General features: G+C 26.4%; 3 protein-coding genes across 9 annotated transcripts; 2 read left to right on the top strand and 1 right to left on the bottom strand.

Moving 5' to 3' along the window:
* The first annotated feature begins 1,195 nt into the window (after positions 1-1,195).
* Positions 1,196-8,334, top strand: LOC126550228 (uncharacterized oxidoreductase SAS2370-like). Its single transcript, XM_050201347.1, has 7 exons — positions 1,196-1,358; positions 1,727-1,867; positions 2,252-2,532; positions 3,925-4,034; positions 4,510-4,680; positions 5,538-5,686; positions 6,698-8,334. Exons 1-7 carry the CDS (start codon positions 1,306-1,308, stop codon positions 6,855-6,857), a joined length of 1,065 nt encoding a protein of 354 aa, XP_050057304.1. The 5' UTR covers positions 1,196-1,305; the 3' UTR covers positions 6,858-8,334.
* Positions 8,335-10,678: 2,344 nt separating this feature from the next.
* On the bottom strand, positions 10,679-20,589 carry LOC114129584 (anaphase-promoting complex subunit 2). The gene is made up of 13 exons (XM_027994375.2): positions 20,407-20,589; positions 19,745-20,195; positions 19,491-19,599; positions 17,823-17,961; positions 17,592-17,763; positions 17,305-17,530; positions 17,056-17,240; positions 12,586-12,760; positions 12,246-12,507; positions 12,001-12,130; positions 11,331-11,416; positions 11,082-11,273; positions 10,679-10,943 (listed from the first exon to the last, which is right to left on the bottom strand). The coding sequence occupies exons 1-13, from the start codon at positions 20,479-20,481 to the stop codon at positions 10,743-10,745; spliced, it is 2,403 nt and encodes an 800-aa protein (XP_027850176.2). The 5' UTR covers positions 20,482-20,589; the 3' UTR covers positions 10,679-10,742.
* On the top strand, positions 14,097-17,045 carry LOC126550078 (uncharacterized). 7 transcript variants are annotated; one of them, XM_050200990.1, is made up of 4 exons: positions 14,101-14,560; positions 14,649-14,738; positions 14,885-14,974; positions 16,883-17,045. In XM_050200990.1, the coding sequence occupies exons 1-4, from the start codon at positions 14,343-14,345 to the stop codon at positions 16,914-16,916; spliced, it is 432 nt and encodes a 143-aa protein (XP_050056947.1). In that variant the 5' UTR covers positions 14,101-14,342; the 3' UTR covers positions 16,917-17,045. The 7 variants fall into 7 exon arrangements, with proteins under 7 accessions (XP_050056948.1, XP_050056947.1, XP_050056946.1 ...); XM_050200989.1 differs by lacking the exon at positions 16,883-17,045 and adding an exon at positions 15,094-16,260 and having other exon boundaries at positions 14,102-14,560; XM_050200985.1 differs by lacking the exon at positions 16,883-17,045 and adding an exon at positions 15,094-16,259 and having other exon boundaries at positions 14,104-14,560.
* Positions 20,590-20,746: the final 157 nt, after the last annotated feature.

Genomic DNA, 20,746 nt, shown 5'->3' with positions numbered 1-20,746 from the left:
ATTTTAATGTACCTACTTCCTTGTTCCACCTCTTTGTACATCCAAAGGCCGAACATGACAAAACCATTTTTATATGGAAATGAACTTAAAGTCTCAATTATTTTATATAATTAATAAAATGTTATTAGTAAATACACAAAACAAAAATAGTGAATACTATGCATGAGATAAGCGTATTAGATTTTCTAATAGTAGTCTAATATTTCTAATAGTTTGCCACAACATCAGAAAACAATGCCTTTACCTATTATGATAATTATTTTTATTTATTTCAATTATTTGAAATTTTTTACCACCCTTAAACATTTTTTTAAATTATATACAAATGACATCTATTTTATTTTATGTTATTTATATTATGATTAATCTCTTATAGATACTTCAAATGTATATTTTAAAATATTTGGTGTATTATTTTATTAAATATTATTATGATATAAAAGTATATACAAATTATTAAACGAATATTTTATATAATATATATTATAAATATCTAAGTCAAAAAAAGTGTTACATAATTAAATTGATATAAAGGTATCTACATTATAAAATTTTAAAAAAAATGTATTTAGTTGGTACGGGGCTTTTTTTCCAAGATTCATTATAAATAATATAAATTATAATATGGTATCGTGTGACGAGTATTATACTATTTATATTTTATACTACAACGTGGGCAACTGTTAGCTAGAAACTCAATTACCATTTATTTTTTATATTTAATTTAAAAAGTTAAAAAATAACCGGGAAAGCGTAGAGACAAACTTTTACATTCCTTTACATTTACATAAAATGATAATATGTTTCATAGAATAAAAAAAATAATAATTGAATGTGCACAAGCACGACGATCGACTTTAGTACTTTTCCTACTTTTTTAATGAATGATTTCTTTTCTAGACACCCGATTACCATTTCTGACCGAATTTCCGGTGAAACAATATTCACTCCACCACCTCGAAGGCGGCTTCCAAAGTTCCAAACACCCGCAATCGAGTTTCACCGACCCCTAGTTTCTAATTATCTCGATAAATTCATATGTTATCAGCGCCTAGACATTATTATTCTAATCATATTAATTATTATGAACTGCTGTACTAATTATTAATTAATAATATAAATGTTAGCATTTTTTATAAATATAAGTTTAATATTTAATCATATTATTTCCTAGGTAACTATACTACAATAAATAATTAAACATTAATTTATTGTTCTCAGTAATTATTCATCACAAGTTTTTGATTGTATTGTATATTGATGAATATTGATTATTAAAATTAATAATTATACACGTAAGTGAAAATGGCTTTCCGAAGATTAGCATTAGACAAAATGTTCAATTTGAAGTTTGACAGGTACATAAACAATATAATACTTTTGTTCTATAGTGTAGGTACCTGTATTTTTCAGAACTTCTTGAGTCTAATAAAAAAAAATAATAATTAGGTATGTAGGTAGATTATTAATTTATTTATAATTTGCTTTAATGGCGTATTATTACGATAATCTTAACTGGATTTAAAAAACCCTCATTTTTGTTTCATATTATTTTATAATTATGAATTGCTGTATAATAGTCATATTATTTTATCTTTAATATCTTTATCTATTAAACTTTTATAGTAATAACTAGGTAATAACTTACCTTATTCAAATGATGTTACTCATAACTTATAAGCAAGTATTTAAAAAAAGGAATAAAATATTTATGTTTGCTTTAAAGATTTAAAGTTGGTAGTATCGTCAAATTCTTTCAAAGTGATAATCGCAATGGAGAAGATTCTAAAACACCAGAAAGTAGCCCGGATGATGATCAAACTAATAATAAATCTGTTTTGAAAAAAGTCATTGAAGATTTATCCAGGTGCGTGTATACGCTTATAAATGTCAAATCACTACTTACCAGTGTATTTAAAGGCTTACCTGTTAAATGTATAATATACTATACATTTATGATTTTAATTCGAATATATTATAGTGTACACACTACACTGCACATAATGTATATTTCCTTGTGTATTTACGCTTATCATATTGTAATTGAGTTTTAAATATACATACAATATAATATTATATAATACATTTTTAAATAAAATGTAAACAATTTTATATACTATTTTAATTATTTTAGTTGAAACCGTAAAAAAAAGTTTTGGTCGTAGTTAATCATACTGGCATTCAATTTAACAGTGTTTAGTATATGGTGTCAAATAATAACGTACCTATATCTATAAAAATTATTACATAGACCGTCGAAACCAGAAAATCCATCGTTTTTCGGGTGTCGCCGATACATGGACCTGGCAGGAAAAGTGGCTGTAATCACCGGTGGTACCAAAGGCATTGGGCTGGCCGTGGCCAAGGATCTGATCCAAAACGGGACATCGCGAGTGATTATCAGTGGCCGGGACGTCCAGGAAGGGGGAAAAGCGCTCAAAATCCTAACGGACATGTGCAGCGACAAAGACGATGGCTACCAGAAGGCCGTATACGTACCGACAGACGTCACTTCTAAGGAAGGGTTGAAAGGTACCTATAGTGATATATCTGCAATATGTTAGATGTACTTATGTGGACATGTGGTTATGGTGTATACATAACACACCATCATACACGATACACGAATGATATAGGGGTATAAATGTATAATTATACTACTTAGTTAACAAAATAATATTTATTTATTAATATTTGGGTTGCCATTGTAAAGGTAACGCAAAATAGACTACACGAAAAAACGTAATCGTTCTTAAAATAATCAAAACAACTAAATAATGATTAATCCGTATAACGGTATAATAATTATTCTAATATTATAGTTATTGTTTAAAAATGACGTATCCAGCCCAAAAATGTATCTAATATGTAATGTAAAAATTTATATATATAATATCTATGGAGATTTTTAGACTTGAAAATACAAAATATGTTTACATTATAATATGATTTAATATTAGTATAGTATGAATAACAGTATAGGTAGTTATATTAATAGGTTTCACACTCAATTTTTGATTTATTAATTATTTTAATGATATAATATCTTATGAATTAATTCAAGAGAAAAATAGTCATCAGGGGGGTGAGAAGGACCACGGACACCTCGCCCAGTTAGGTAATAATAATAATAATTTGTTTAAACTTCCGATGTCTTATATTTTATTTATGGTAAGTGTATTGTTCTTTTGCTTCCCCAGAAAAATTTGTGCGGGTAGCGTTGGTAGGGAGGAAAGTTTACTATTTCTTTTTTCGTCAGTTTTTTGATTCTTAAATGAGTTAATAGTATGTTTATTGTTTATACTTTAAGTGTTTCACATATTTATAACACACTTAAAAATTTTAAAAAAAACCTGTAAAAATCGACGAGAGATAAAATGTTCTTACCTTTAAATTTAATTAATTAATTAAATATTAAAAATAATTATACAAAATGGGTTTTATTTAAAACAAATTTGCCATTTTATTTTACTTTATTTTTGAGACAGAGACAATATATTATGTAAGTATCAATATTCTCTATTAATATCTATCTAAATTATAAAATATTATTTGAAGCAGTAAATACGTTTTAATTATTGTCTAAACAAACACTAAAAGAATTTTTTAATGTAACTACTAGAATTAATATATTAGGTATTTGAAGTTAAATTCAACATGGTTCGTGGTTCTTAAGATATCATAATCGAGATTAAATAAATAAATAATTTTTTATTATAAGATTCTATAATTATACATAATCTTCAAAGTGAAAGGGACAACTGCCTCCAACCAATAGCGAGTATATATTATATGACTATGCTAGCTCTAATTTAATAATTGTTGCCTTCCCTTTGGCTCACCGCATAAAAACAATCTTTGTCCCACCACAATGTTTAAACTTTAAACTTTTGAGATGAACTAAATCTCTTTTTATAATTCCAGAACTATTCGATTACACTGCCACAAATATGGGTGGCTTGGACATTTTAGTGAACAGTGCAGCTATTCTGAACGAATCGTCCATGTGGAGACGAATGGTCGATACCAATGTGGTAAATTGTTTTTTTTATCAAAATCTTCGTGTAAGCTATTTAAACATAAATCATAAGTCACAAAATCAGCTAGGTAAATCTTTTTCTTAGGCATTTTATAAGCATTTTAGGGTTACTGCTATACAACCACTTATCTCCTCCGATTTAACGTGAGGTTAGGTGAGTTTTTTCTTTTCTCTATTCTGCAAGTTCTTTCAAGTCCTTGATTAGATATATTCTACCTTCTAATTTTCATCTTTATTTTTCACCACGGGTATCATAATAATTACCTATATTTTGAAATTTCCAATAGTTCTTGTCAAATTCTATAATGAAGTGTCTGAAATAAACAAAAACTATATATATATTGTTATTGTTATAATATAATCTATTATATATACTTGTGATCTGTGAGTTGTTAATTTTATTGTTATAATTATATACATAATAGTCATATATTGGCACCAATTTTGATTATTAACATCATTTCCTACAGAAAGCCTTAATCTTAAGCACGCAGTTAGGAATAGATCTAATGCAAACGTGTAAAAGGCCTGGAGGAGTGATCGTGAACTTATCCGCCATATACGCTATTAAACCTCTGCCTCAGCTACCGATATTCAGTGGTACTAAAGCTGCTGTTCGGAGTGCCACATTAGCATTCAGTGTAAGTATTCTATTTATAATATCATGTTATATTTATCACGAAGGTATATATAATCATTTCACCTATGGTTATATAGGTATATATTAATAACACTAAATATATTTGCTACATAAAATATCAATAATGTATTAATTTCACAAGAATTATCTTTAAGTTTTAACTATCTATAATGATGATCAAGCTTTATTCATAAACTTAACGAACTATATGATATCAGTTTACGAAGAACCATCCAAGTATTCAATTTTATACGTTTAATTATGAATAATATTAAAAATGTAATACCTTTTTACAAATTAAAATATTCAATTTTAAATTAAATAAATGATTATTCGTAATTAAATTACAAGATAATAAAAAAAATAATCAATTTTTATTTAATTTAGTTTTGTATATAAATTCTTGGTTTTTTCTGTTATTTGAATTTGAAAACTTCGCTTTTGATCCCCCAAAGTACCAACCGTGTTTCTTATACCATAAAAAGTATCTTAAGATATACACAAAAAACAGATAAATTTAAAATAAATACTTCCTTTGTTCTGCTAAAAATCGAAAATATTATCGAATTTGTTTTAAAAATAATTATCCTGTGAAAAAGGTACCCCCAAAATATTACCTTCCTAATTATAATGCGTATGTTTGGACTTTTGGAATATTTTCACCCTCTTATAAGTGTAAGAAATTGAAATTTCGCACCCTGCATCGGGCTGCATGGCCATTGGCAATTTTTTTTAAATATAAGTAAGTACTTATCGATGTAGCGTAATTTTTAGATTTAATTATTTCACTTACCATAAGTCTATATTTTAACCTTATGCTAGAAATAGTTAGGTAATATTATGAACAATTACATGTAGAAAATGAAGTACCCTAATTTGCGAATTGTGACCGCGTGTATGGGACCAACGAATACATCGATGTTGTTAAATTTATCACCTAATGATATTGGCGAATGGACTAAAGACGAGCAAGAGGATTTACTGGACATACTAAAAGCCAAACAAAAGTCAGTATATAATTATAATGCCACTCTTTTAAAATCAGATAAATATATAATTGTATTAAATACCAACATTTTTATCGTTCATTGTGTGAAATGGTATTACTTTTATTATCGCAATGCAAGCGTGGATCCAAAAAGTATATATAAGGGAGGGAGAGTTTTGGATACAATTATAGCCCGAGTTTGATTTAAGTATAGATGTATAACAAAGTATTAAACGTTAAAACGAAATTCTATAGCCTGTAGTTTTAAAACAAATAAAACATTTTATACTAGGCTAGGTTTATTATTTATTAATATTAATTTTCTTGCCGAAAACAGACATACCAGAATTCACTGGTCTTTAGAGACGGTTATCGCCACTTGAATCTGCGTCTGCTGCAATTTCTCATAATATGGGATGATAAATTCATATTATTCCTGTTTTTACATTGGTAGATAATTTTAAAAATGAATGTTTTGTTATTATTTTATAGCGTTATAAGGACCTAGGTAATTGTAAGACAAAACATTAGGGTCACAAGTCTTTAAAATTCACCCCTTACAAAATGCTAGAGAATTAAAGTCACAAATACATTTTTCCTAATAAAAGTCTAATACCTATCTAAAAATATAATAGTAGGTAGATAACAATTAATTGAATGTTATTTTATTGAAGACTTAATTGGTAGAAAAATATGAAAATATTGGGGGAAAAGTGTACATTTAAGGCTATACAAGAGTCAGGAAGATATTCCGCCGAGAGAATACAACTGACGCTTATAACTTGTCATTTGATAGTTCTGAATGTTCTGATAAATAGATGTAGCTAATTAAAGAAAGTGTAGGTACTTAGTATCACACTAATATACTATCTTTGATCGTGAATATAATATATATATTGTATTGTTTTTGTATCTTATTATATATTAACTATTTAAGTACCTATAGATATTGTCAATATATTGTACATTCAAATTAACCAAATACAGTCTCAAACCCTAATATATAATCAATAATTTCTATGATTTACAGTGTGGATTATGCAGGAAGATGTATAACACTAATGATGCAATTTGCAGACAATGGATCTACATACTTAGTATTCAACAACAGTTTGCATAGAACAAAAAACCAAGATGACACAATGTTCCGTAAAAAAATGATGCAGAAATTCACTAAGTCCGAAGATTGAATACGTCTTCAACTCAATACAATGTATTATTATAATACAATAAGAATTCCCGCTAAATAGTATTTCAAATTGTAGGACCAGCCGACGTCATTTTTCAAGTGATAACAATGAATGCGCGTAAGGCGTAACAACCGAATATCGTCAGAGTTGCTGTCATACCATATTATTTAGCTATGAATGACACAATGTTCCGTAAAAAAATGATACAGAAATTTACAAAGTCCGAAGATTGAATACGTTTTCAATGTTCAAAACTTAAATACAAAAATAAAAGTTTCTAATGTTTCTATGAATTTTTAGGCTTTTAGCACAAATCTAATTCAAAGTTCAAATGCATGTGGTATATAAATTATAAACAGATTTGAACCTATCTACCTATATTTTATAATCAATGATTATATTTATCAATTTAGTTAATTAAATAATTACTTAATTTGTCATTAAATTATTCTACTGAAATTGCAATAAATAATACCTTACGTTATTTTAATTACCAAAATAAAAATAAAAAATAACCTATAGTAATTATACCTATTTACTTTTGCCTTATTTAACCTATTAATACATTCATTAACTATCTAAAGATGAGTCATGATTTTTAGTTTTTTCAGCAACCAGCAATGAGTTTAATAAATACATATTATATACCTATTATACTCAACTGATGTATTCAAAATGTTGCCTAGAAATGTGAAACATAGGTGAATTCTAGAAATGTATAACTTGAAAAATAACCTATAGTATTATAATTATCAAATAAGAAAATTAAAAAATAAATGTAAGAAATTAAAATGACGTAAGGTATTGTTTATTGCAATTTCAGTAGAATAATTTAATGACAAATTAAATAATTATTTAATTAACTAAATTGATAAATATAATCATTGATTATGAAATATAGGTAGATAGGCTCAAATCTGTTTATAATTTATATACCACATGCATTTGAACTTTGAATTAGATTTGTGCTAAAAGCCTAAAAATTCATAGAAACATTAGAAACTTTTATTTTTGTATTTAAGTTTTGAACTTTGAAAACGTATTCAATCTTCGGACTTTGTAAATTTCTGTATCATTTTTTTACGGAACATTGTGTCATTCATAGCTAAATAATATGGTATGACAGCAACTCTGACGATATTCGGTTGTTACGCGCATTCATTGTTATCACTTGAAAAATGACGTCGGCTGGTCCTACAATTTGAAATACTATTTAGCGGGAATTCTTATTGTATTATAATAATATTATATTGTATTATTGTATTGAGTTGAACATTTTCTATAAATATATTATACTATTGTTATTTGTTATTACTGCTGCATATTTATAGTGATTATAATTCATAATGTAGAGTTATGGAAATGTGGAAAATATTATAATATAATCATTGTTTGGTATTGTCATTGTTTGTTGTTTTTTTATTTATATTTTTTATAATACCTGTGTGCGTAGTAAAAAGTTGTACGAGTGGCAGTCGTACATCAAAAATTGCCGAAATTTAATCAATTCTTCATCGTTTTCCTAAGGAAGAATATTTGCAAGAATTGTGGATTGAACTTAGTGTTATGTCTGAAAAAATTGAAATTTCTTCTGGTTAGTAAACTAAGGATTGTCGTGTATATATAACATGGTACATTGGTACCGACGGTACCGTGAAAAAATAACCAAATTGCAAATTAATCTAAATATTGGTATCATGTCATTGCTTAAAAAAAATACAAAATGTATGACATACCTTTGTACAATTGAATATTAATAGATAAAATATAAAATAGATATAAATCTCTATATATAAAATAATGACTTGTCCTAGGTTAGGTTAGTAGACTAGCTGGACCGCTGAAGCTATTGAGTATGAAATTTAGTCGGTAGTTTCATTTATTAAAGCGAACAACTTTGGGATTTTGGGGATTATTTTTCCGGGGTTATTTATTAGGCAAACATATAACATTTATATAATTGGTTTTATATTAGGTACACTCCTACATGGATACAGAGTAATTAATAACTATAGATTAATTTGGTTTTTAATTATATAATTATTTTAATTTACTTAAAATGTATGTAAACATTATAGCATGAGTATGCTCATTACATTTTGATTCACCTGATTATGAAAAACCATTGATCCAAATTCCAAAGAATGTTAGAGTATTCTCCTAAATATCAACGAAAACTTAAACCCAATGCTGTACCATCAAAAAATTTGGTTAGTTATTATTTTTCAACATAAAAAAAAATCAATTAAATCTTTTCTAAATCATTTTATTCCAGCCCAGAATTCAAAAACCAACAATTAAATGTAAGCCTGTAAATACACATACACCGCACTCCACACATGATAGTTAATTCCAATCTAGTTTTCAAAGTTCTACGGCACCTAAAGAAAAAATTGATCCATTTACTTCAAATAATAAAAATAATTGTTTAAATGATCTACCTGATTTTGGAGTACAATTATTAAGTAAAACACAAGATGTTGGTATTCAGTGTGAAATAGGTACAGTGTATCCTAGACTTCCAGTGGAAAGAGCTGATGTTAGTACACAATGTGGTGATGACTTGAATGAAGTTGAGAAGTATGAAACCTCTTGATTTTAAGCATTGGTATGTTTAAAAAATTGGATAAATAAAATATAAATAAATTTATAATTTAACATGGACCTTCTGATTTTTACAGTCTAAAATGGTACTTGCTTGTTAACATGCCTCTATTGCACTGTCGCAGAATAGGAATACTGAAGATACAATAGGTGAATGGTTAATCGATATTGAATGTTTATCAGTATCAATTGTCAAAAAGTCTGAAATACTAATGCCTTTAGACAACGATCACATTTCCACCGAAGAACCATCTTACTCTGCAGCAGATAATAATTTTTTACGAGCACGCACCGAGCTGGCTACGAGTAGTGGGTGTGACTTAAACGACGCATGCTTGCGGATCGCGAAAACACCTAACAGTGGTTCTCTTAGCCGTTGTATACGTTACACTTTGGGTATGACCACGAACTAAGATATATCTTGGTTCATGCTTAAGTTTATTATATATATCTGACATCTGTGGGGTACAGTTCACATATTGACTTAAATCACAATTTAATTCATTAAAATTAACCATACAAATATGGTACTATTAAATGACAAGTCAAAGTAACTAAAAATCCCTGACTTGTTAAAATAATTATATAATTTTTAAATTTGTTATTGACTTTTAGGTAAAATAATTTTTGTAATCAATATTGTAAAAACTAAGTTTAAATAAAATAATAAAAATGATATCTATATTACACATATTTAGATGTTATTAAATATATTATTATCAATTATATTTATAAAAATAGGTTTAAATTAAATTAAAATTATAATAATGTACTTTTGTTGTCAAAATATGTAATTTGAGACGTTGGGATTTGTCCTGGCGCAGATCCAATCTGCACTATAATATAAATTACCAACTCAAGCCCTAACAATGGATCATCAATAATCACGATAATCAGTTTCACAATTAATAAATTCAGTTCAATCACGTTAATGAGCAGTTAATGTCTATAGTCTTTATCATCGTTTCCAAACTGTGGTCCACGAACCCCTAGGGGTTCGCATGTGTACTACTGTACTAGAGGGAGTCTGCGAATGTAAATTGTCAATACTATACCCATTACCCATACTATATAGTATATACAAAAATGAAAATTATATTTTTATTGAGGGGGTCACCAATCATTTTTACTATCTTTAAGGAGTCCGGTAGAGAAAAAGTTTGAGAAATACTGGTTTATACCAATAGTTGAAAACCTTATACAAAAAATAAAATAACTTTTTTTAGAATAAAATTTTTTTTAATTTTACTTATAATAAACAGACTTAACATAAAAATTATTCTATTTAGATAGTTTATATCGACCTCCTGTAAAAATCAAAAGATGTTGTTTGACTTTTTCATCAAGGAAAAGACGAAGTTGTGTAAGGCTACAATCTACACCAGTTCCTTGAGTAGCAAACATCTTCAACATTTGATGGATTCTATCTAATGGTAATGAATCCAGATTTGTCAACATACCAACAATATATGACCAGAACACCTATATTCATAAAATAATAAATATTTATTATGAACGATTATGATAATTTTTATTAATGTAATATAGAAATCTCTAAAGATTTATCAGTTCATTTTAAATTGAACAATATTTTTATGTTTAAAAAAAAAAAATAAGTACCTGTAATTCTTCTTCTCTTTGATCTTGAGCAGATGCCACAGCACTTTCCATTTCATCATCATCGTCACCATAAACAAATTCGGAATTACGACCAACAAAACTTGTTCGATTACCTTTTCCTGATATGCTTGTAGTTGGAATACCATCTTCCACAAAAATAAAGGAGTCAAATGACTTTTCTCTTAACAAACCCTATAAAAATTATTTTAATTAATAATACATTAATGATTAATATGGTAAAAATATTACTTGGTTTTGCCAGAATCCTATGCGACGTCTTAAGGTTGTTGCTGGTACACGCATTTTTATACTTAAGTCATTAATAGTCCATTCCTCTAATAACAATAATTATTATTTTGGTTAATTAATTTTTAATTATTTTATTTATTGAAATACATTCATACATAGTAATAAAAAAAAAATCAAAAGAAAAATAGATAAACTGTTGTAAGTTGTCTCAATTTTTATACTTCATTGTTCATATGTACAGAATTTATTACAATCATATATACGTTTTTATAACTATAACACATTTATTAAGCAATTTGAGTTTGTTATAAGTTATAATCACATTTAAAATTCAAATATTTGAATATTTCTTTTATCATATACATATAGTAAAAATTGAATTATTGAGCATTAATATTATTATTTTCAAATACATATAAAGAATTTTGGTAACTTTATAACTAAAAATCACGTTATATGAATACTGTCAAAATAAAGTAATTTAAAATGTCCGCTGATGTAGAATTATACCACAATAGTATGATACTATACATGTATTTGCTATATCTCTACCTATTATTAAAATAGGGTTCATCTCATTGTTTTTAAAAAAATAAACTACTCATTTTTGTTAATAGACGGTCAATCTACTTATTATTAAATTAAATTTAACAAACATTACTTAACATACCTTGCTCTTGGAAGTGCCATATAATTGTAGCATGAATTGGTGAAACAGTAAAATTTAATGTTTTATCTTTTAACACTAAATCTATATTGATGATTCCAAGATTAGGCTTCCAATTTAAAGTTCTATTACCCTATGAAAAATATTTTACAGCAATTTTGATTTGTTCTAGACTTTTGTAATAATACATCACAATATTATCACCTAATTAATAGTTAATTGTGTAATACGTTACCAAATATACTAACTTTGAATGACTCAAACGCTTTTGTATAGTTATCCAAATGTTCTTGAATAACTGAAGGTAGCTCTACATTAAAATTATCTTTGAAATTAGGCCAAAATTGATTAGATACAATTATAGCTTTAACTGGAAACTCAAGTTTATTATTTAAATTATTAGATGATAGATTTGAAGTTGGATCAGAATATAAATGATGATTAATGCGTTTAGAGTCATATACATCTTTTAACATTACAGAACATGAATGCAACAATGAATCTCCAAATCTATAAAGTATAAATGTATTATTTGTTAATTTATAAGATATATATTTTTGAATTATTATTAGGTATAATTTAACTTGCCTCAATTTTAGTAACTCTAAGTATCTTATCTCATCACCTATATTATCCATAAACTGTGTAAGTAGACGATCAGCTAATAAAGCTCTGTATTCATTAACAAATAGTTCTCGTGTACCATAAATATCGACAAGCATTGATACAGTATCCGAATTGCGGAAACGTTTAGAAGATTTAGCTAAAAATATTTAAATTAAGAGGCCGTCACACTAGGAAAAAATCGACCGTAAAACATGGTTTTTTGATTCCAATAGTACTCAAGTCTCATTAGTCGTAGAAACATGATTTTTGTATCAAATTAAACGTGAGAAGTTGTACTAAAAACTGTTGGAACAAATTTTTGAAATTTGTTTTCAAACCGATTTTATTTATATTTGAAATTTGTTAAAATTTTGAAATTTTTAAAAAATTATATAAAATCAGCAAATTGAGATATCAAAATTCTGTTCCAACAGTTTTTAGTACAACTTCTCACGTTTAATTTGGTACCAAAATCATGTTTCTACGACTAATGAGACTTGAGTACTATTGGAATCAAAAAACCATGTTTGTTGTAAAAAAATTATGATTTTACGGCCGTCGTGTGCTGCTATCGAAACAACTGCGGCACTGTTCTAAAACTGTACTCATTCCCCCACACTTCGCGCATATGCAGCGGTACCTCACCTAGATCGAAACCGGTTATCTAGCCGCGCGCGTTTTATAAATACCCAGAGTATCGATAAGGAAAATAATAATATGGCCCATGAATATTATTTGAATTATTTCGATATAATAATTCAAATTCATATTCTAATAAACTAAACACATGTTGAAACCACAAAGTATCATAAAGTTGCCAAAACTCAGCTGAAAAATGTACGATCTCGACAATTTTTTTTTTCAAACTGTAGGAAATTTTTCAATATAATTAGTGGTTAGGTTTAAAATATGAAAATGTTTTAATTTAACTGAGTATAAGTGTATACAAAAGAAATATGTCGTTTACTCCTGAAAAAAATCATTGTTGATAACTTTTGCAGGGCTTTTTTAAAAGAATGCCGTGGAATTAAAATATAAATATTTTAATTTATTATAAAATATTTTTATATTAAATACAGATTTTTGTAAACTAAACATAAATGCATACAGCAATTTAATGATTTTATTGAAATAGTTGAATCAAAAACTAATTGCTAGCATGTAGTACATAGTACCTACATAGTATATAATACCCTAAATAATATATAACTGTGTATAAACGTATTGAGATTACTATGTAAGTATTTATTGATATCCACATGATTACACTAATCATCAGTAGAAAATATGTGGTCAAAGTATTTTTCATATAAAACTAGAATTAATCTACTATAGTCTATGGGTGTTGTAGTATAAAATTTTTATACCTATTTAATATATGTAAACATTCGGTTATTATCAAGTAAAAAGGCGACAGTATGACATATATTGGTAGAAACTTTTGTTTGCTCTTACTAAATCTAAATAAATGTATATATGTATAATACGTCAATAATTAAAATTCTCAACACTAATGAGTAATGACCATAATTTGTTCAAGATAGTTTTAATATCTAATATATTATATTATAAATATTATATCTACTATCATTTCTCCATTAGATATAGTATAAAAGTAAGTACCTATTTGTGATAATTAAATTATTATTATTTTATTACTCGCATTATTCATTAGTATAACTAGTATAAGGTAATTATATAATTAAATATTATGATCAACGATAATAGTGCATATCAAAATGGGAAGACATCAAAATTATTGTCATTCTGTAAAACTGTCCACACCAGTAACAACTTACATTCTAATTGAATTTTTATTGTGGTTTAATTTTTTTTTATTTAACGTTAAAATGGATCAACTTAAAAAACGTACTCGTCAACCATCGAAAAAGTTATCAACTAAAAAGAAATTGAGTAATCGAGTGATGAATTTTCTAGGAATTCAAAACAAAACCAAGTAAGTAAAATATTAAATGATTAAAATATAAAATATGTATAAATAATAACGTAATATCAGTTATAACAATACATTGTTTTTAATTAAGTCCCAATCCAGAGGTCGTAGAATCTGTTGTGAAACCTTTTTTCTTGGGTGATGACAATCAACTACCATGCACATCAAGGGAAACAATTAGGTAAACTTTTGCTAAATTATATAGCTATTAAATTTGGTAAACTATAATAACTTAATATTTAAATAATATACGGAAAATGTATTACATAATCGCATGCAGCAGTATAAATATTTATATAATACAATATTTTTATATATTTTTTAAAGTCAAAATCCAGAGCTCGTAAAATCTGTTGAGGCACCTTTTTTCTTAGGTGCTGACAATCAACTACCATGCACATCAAGGGAAACAATTAGGTAAATTAAAAATGTTTAATAATTTAAATTAAAACTCTGATTATATAAATTTGAATGTATATGAGAACTCCAACGATTTTTGTATATATTATATCAATTTTTTTTTAAAAAAAAATTAGAAAAATAAATGATCCGGAGGGTAATGCAAATAATTATTGGAATACTGAAGAAAATTTACATAACTTAACAGTGGACGAATCTATACTTAGTAATCAAGAAATTAAGTAATAAACAATTTCTCCGCAAAACACTGATTTGTTAGCCTACGTTAATACAAAATTTGTTTATGTTGAAAACTTCTTTAAATCTACGATAACATCATTGTATAATGACATAATTAAAAAACAGTGTGATCTCGAACGAAAAATATTACAACAAAAGCTTACACTAGCCTCTTCGAGCATTTCCGACTTTTCGTATCTTATGGGCGAAGGACCAGGTTTTACTGCAGTGAAAACAGGCGAAATAATATATTTAATAAAATGTAAAAAGGTAAATGTTGAAATATCGAGAAAAAATGTATGTTTTAATGAACTACCAGTTTTATATAACAACAAAACGTTTTTCATGGCCCCCAAAACGCACATATTGCAACAATTTGGAACTCAAATTGATTGTAATATACTACTTCCACCTGGCTTCAATTTGGACGGAGACTGGTTTGGTATTGTACCCAATATACAAGAAATAAAAAAACCACAAAAGCTCAAACCGGCTACAACCTGGACGTGGTCGTACAAAAGTCCAGAATCGCTTATGAATGCTGGTATATACACACAAGACACAATGAAAGCTTTTCAGCAACATATATTGTTTCCACAAGAAGTGAGTGCTGCTACAAATAATTTAATAAGACAATCTATGGGATATGATACGACTAACCAAGGTCTGCAATATAAATATCTTATTGACGAACAGACAATAAGCAACATGGTCGAAAATAAATTACATCAACTTTGGGGATGGTTTACAACTATTGGTACTTTTGTTTCGGGACTGATGGGGATATTTTTTATTGTAAAATTAATATTAACACTAGTGGATACGGGGATTAATATTACTATTTTATACAAAACCTTTGGGTGGAGTGCAAAACTGTTGGCAGGAATTTTTTCTAGTATTACCCATTATTTAATGTTAAAGACACACAAAAAAAATCAAAATTTTGATCAAGACTCGCTAGACACAAAACATGTTCGCTATTCAATTAAAAATAGCAAAAAAGTGTACCCGAGCTTGAGTCAAGATTCTGTTTAAACACTTTAAAGCCATACAGAAATAATGTATTTAATTTAATTTATTATTTATTTAGTATTAAAAGTATTGTTTTAAATTTGTATATTTTATTTAATTATTTAATGATAAAAAATTTTATTTCATATTAAATGTACATGAAAAATGCAATTATTACCTTTATGTTATATGTTTATAAATATAATACATTTGAAAAAAGGTTAAAGAAATATTTGTTTTTTACTATTTTGTATGGTAATTAAATATTAGATTATAAAATGATTAAATATGTATTTTTAAGTGTGTTTAAGTAGGTACAGGTTATTATGCTCAATATTCTATTTTTCTTTGAATTACCAAAAAAATTTGTAAGTTGTAGCATGTTCACGAATAATGTATAATGTAAAATATACGCAATACATTTAAATATTACAAAACTAATATTTAGATATTTAGGTAATATTAATTTAGGTTATTGCTATAAATTAGTTATTATTTACTTTATTATAAATATTTCATGAAGTAAATATCTAATAATGTATTATAAATACAAATCACATCGGTACCCGCGGGTATTAAAAATATTACAGCTGCATTTACCCATTTACGTGTATATTTACGCGCGATCCGTCTTAGACGAAGGTTCAAATAATAATAAACACCGCTCCCGAATAGGCATAATCCTCGGCTGGCCGCCGACTACCAGTAGTGGGCGTGGTTAAAACGTCGCGTGCTTGCGGATCACGAAAACACCTAACAGCGCGTTCTCTCGGACGTTGTATGCGTTTCACTTTTAGTGTGACGGCCTCTTAATACAATATATTTATAACAACAAACAAAAAACTTACAAGGATTAGCATCTACTGGATCTGGCGTCCATTTAGCCCATTCTACCATACTTTCTTCTTCACAAACATCATCTTCATCTAAAACATTTTCATTTCTCACTAGTTCATCAGTGAGATAATGACCTTCTTCTGTAAGAGTGGTCATTACGCATCGAACTGTATCTTTCCGACTTCGCAAATAAGCACTATAATATAATTCTTGTAAAAACTATAATGAATAAAGATATTAATTAAATGATTAATTTTTACCGAATTGGCTGAGTAACTTCTTGCAAAAGTGCCCCACAAGGATCAATTTTTCTTAATACTTTTATTGCAGCAGTATAAGCGGTTATAATATCAATGGTATTCACAGCTGGATGCAATAATCTACTATGTAAAGCATTTTGTAATTTCTTACATAGTTCAGGTTTAAAATCAGTCTTATGCAATGTAAATGATAAATCAATAACTGCTGGTTCTGAATCGGGATATTCTACAAACATCATAATATGTTTAAAATTATTCATTTTAATATTAACTACAAAATAGTTTACCAATTATAATGTTAAATAATTGATCAATCCTTGTTCTAGTATATGACTCATAAAGTAGGTGCTTAAGTTTCCTCATAAATATTGCTAAATTAATGTCTGCTATATTTGTTATTTTGCTATGTTTTGGTATGTATATATATTTCACCCAGTTATAAACATTTTTATCTATCCACTAAAATAAACAAACACATTCAGATGACACAATGTAAAATATAAAATTAACATACATACATTTTCTAAATCTGATATATGGTGTTCTCCAAAATTGTCTTTGGTTGTATCTTGAACTTCAGATTCAATTGTTTGATGTATTAAATCCATTATCACGTCACCAGCTAATGGTTCTAAAATGCCAATAGTGATCAATTGCCTATAAAAATTAAATCTATTTTAAGATAATGGATATTGAAAAACATACAAATGAAATATAAATCACATTAAAATTAATACTAAGATCATAATATATAACATATTACTTTATATTTTATACCTATCTTTTTTTATAAATGATAAATATGTAATTAAATTAACAATACAAAAATATTTGCTTAAGCATGATTTATTTTTCTTATATACATATTATTAAAAATTAACAGTTATTAAAATCTTCAAGAAATGTATCAAAATTGTTTTAAGATAAATTATAAATTTTGAATTCACAAAACCCATTATTTGGTAATTTTATAATTTTTTACACTAATTCGGTAAGCCCAAATAATGGTATCTATTAACCTATGCTAATGTACAACCATATTAGATATCTGATGATGCAAAATGGTTGTTCTGTACCACACACGCACCTCTACAATAAACACATATCCTACTCATAAAGTTAAAAGTCTATAAAAGTATTCATAACATAAGTATGATAAAATGTACCTAATTTTATAAACGGTTCAATTTGTTATAAAATACATTACGTATCATAATATTTGTTATTAGGTTGTATTGTGAAGTATACAAAATGATAAAACAAAATAATTAGTTTAATTGTAATACTAAAAAGTTATTATCCATTAATAAAATTAGTAAATGACATAAATTAGCCTCAGCATATGTGACAACTGACAATATTAAATTACATCAAATTGAGTTGTGAAAATATTAAGAATAATAGAACTTTTCAAAAGGGTAACCAACAAAGATGTAGCAGATCATAAAAAAAAAATTGTGTTTGAAAAAAATCTATAAAAAGAAAATGTAGAATTAATTTGAAATAGGAATTACATAAATTTATAATGCAATGTACTAATTACTTACAAAAAAAAAAAAAATTGAATACCTAATATATTATATGATTTTTATCCAATCCTAGGATAAATTGTTTTTGATTGAATAATTTGAATGTTTGAAATACTAAAAGAATATTTTGTAAACATTCCTTTAGATAATCACAGAATAAGACCAATACACCACTATAAATATAGTTTATTTATCTTTATAGTTAACTAAAGAAATTAAAAATTATAAATATATCAATGCAGCATGTTCACGATGAGATGTACAACCAATTAATCCAGTTTGATAACATTATTTAAATTTTTGAGTATAAATTGATCATAATTAACATAGTTAAAATTATATCAATAATAAAAAATATTAAATTTAAACGTTAAATCTAATTTTGTAATAAAAAAATCTATTTATACAAAAATTGTTTTAAAAATTCTCTACCCAGATTTGTAAAAAATAAATGGTGATGCTAATTAAAAAAAGTAAGTAGCAACACAAATGCGAGTACCAAAAGGGTTAAAAGATTGAAATTTGCCTAAAAATGTATATTTCAGCACTCCCTTTCATTCCCTGAAAACTCCATTGCAATATAAGGTCATCCAACTGAAATGTTAAGTGATATTTCTTTTCTTAGCATGAACGAACTGTACATAATATCATACTTACCAGTTAGTTAAATGGAATGATTCCAATATGTAATCACATTTACAAGAAATTATTTCGGCAGAGCAACCAATGCAATTAAATGTTCCATCTTTAGATGTATTTTTTTTATCTAAAAACATTTCAAAGATAAGTAATGTATTTTGTAACTAAAAATATACCCCATTTAAATAATTAATTGAATTTATAGTATTTTATAAATAAAAGTACAATATCTTTAAATATTTTAGAAAATTTAATAATTATAAGTAAAATACCTCCAACCATATCCTCTTTGGTAAAGACTCTTAATGCAACTCTATAAAATTGATAGATTATTTTATTATAATCGCTAGGGAGTGTAGAATGTAATAGAGCACAAATTTGAGCATTCAAATTTTTTAGCAAATTTATTTTATTGTTTTCAAATAACATCTGTAGGCGATTTATTGTTTCAACGTATGATTGGGCTAAATTAAATAATTCATCAACTGCGCATTTAAATTTTTCAAAACCACTAAAATCTCCAGATACATCATCGCTTGGTAAAAGATAACTTAATTCAACAACATCATAGGGCATAAAATAAAGCCAAAAATCATTAATTTTAGACATTAAATCTTGTTTTATTTTATGTGTTACCATTCCATGAACAAAACTTATGAGTTTATTTTCTACTATAGTTTTTTTTATTGCAAGAAATTGTTCATCATCACATTTTTCAGAATTCTGTAAAATAAATAAGTCTGTTAATATAAAGTTTAGAATTCTTAAATAATATTTATTGCAATATGTATTTTGTTACACTAATAACGAGTTCTAAAAATTTACTAGGTAAACGAGCATAAGAAAATGTTGTTGAATTTCTACATTTAAAACAAATAAAACTTTAAAATATAGTATTAATTGCATTTTATAATTTTATTACAATTAGACTAACCTTCTCATTTTTCGATAATATAGGAAAAGCTAAGACAATATCATTCCAATACGATTTTGTAATGCTTGTATTCATTTTGTAAAGTTATCAAAACATTTAAATTAATAATGAAAAAATAAGTAGGTATTTCAAAATTTAAATATTGCCGTTTAAAAAGTTAAAAACATATTTTTGTTTTTACTTATAAATTAAAACACAGACAAAACAATTTGATAACAACCAACTTGATAAACATTATCTATTTACATATTTACCAGATTACCACTACAACGATAATATCAAATTTTACTCTAGTTGATGGATCATTTTGTATTTTTGTATTAAAAAATGTACAATATTT

The sequence above is a fragment of the Aphis gossypii genome, chromosome 2, assembly GCF_020184175.1.
Source record: "Aphis gossypii isolate Hap1 chromosome 2, ASM2018417v2, whole genome shotgun sequence".
NCBI lineage: Eukaryota > Metazoa > Arthropoda > Insecta > Hemiptera > Aphididae > Aphis > Aphis gossypii.
The sequence above is the reverse complement of the archived record's forward strand: the minus strand, read 5'-3'. Positions and strand labels throughout refer to the sequence as shown.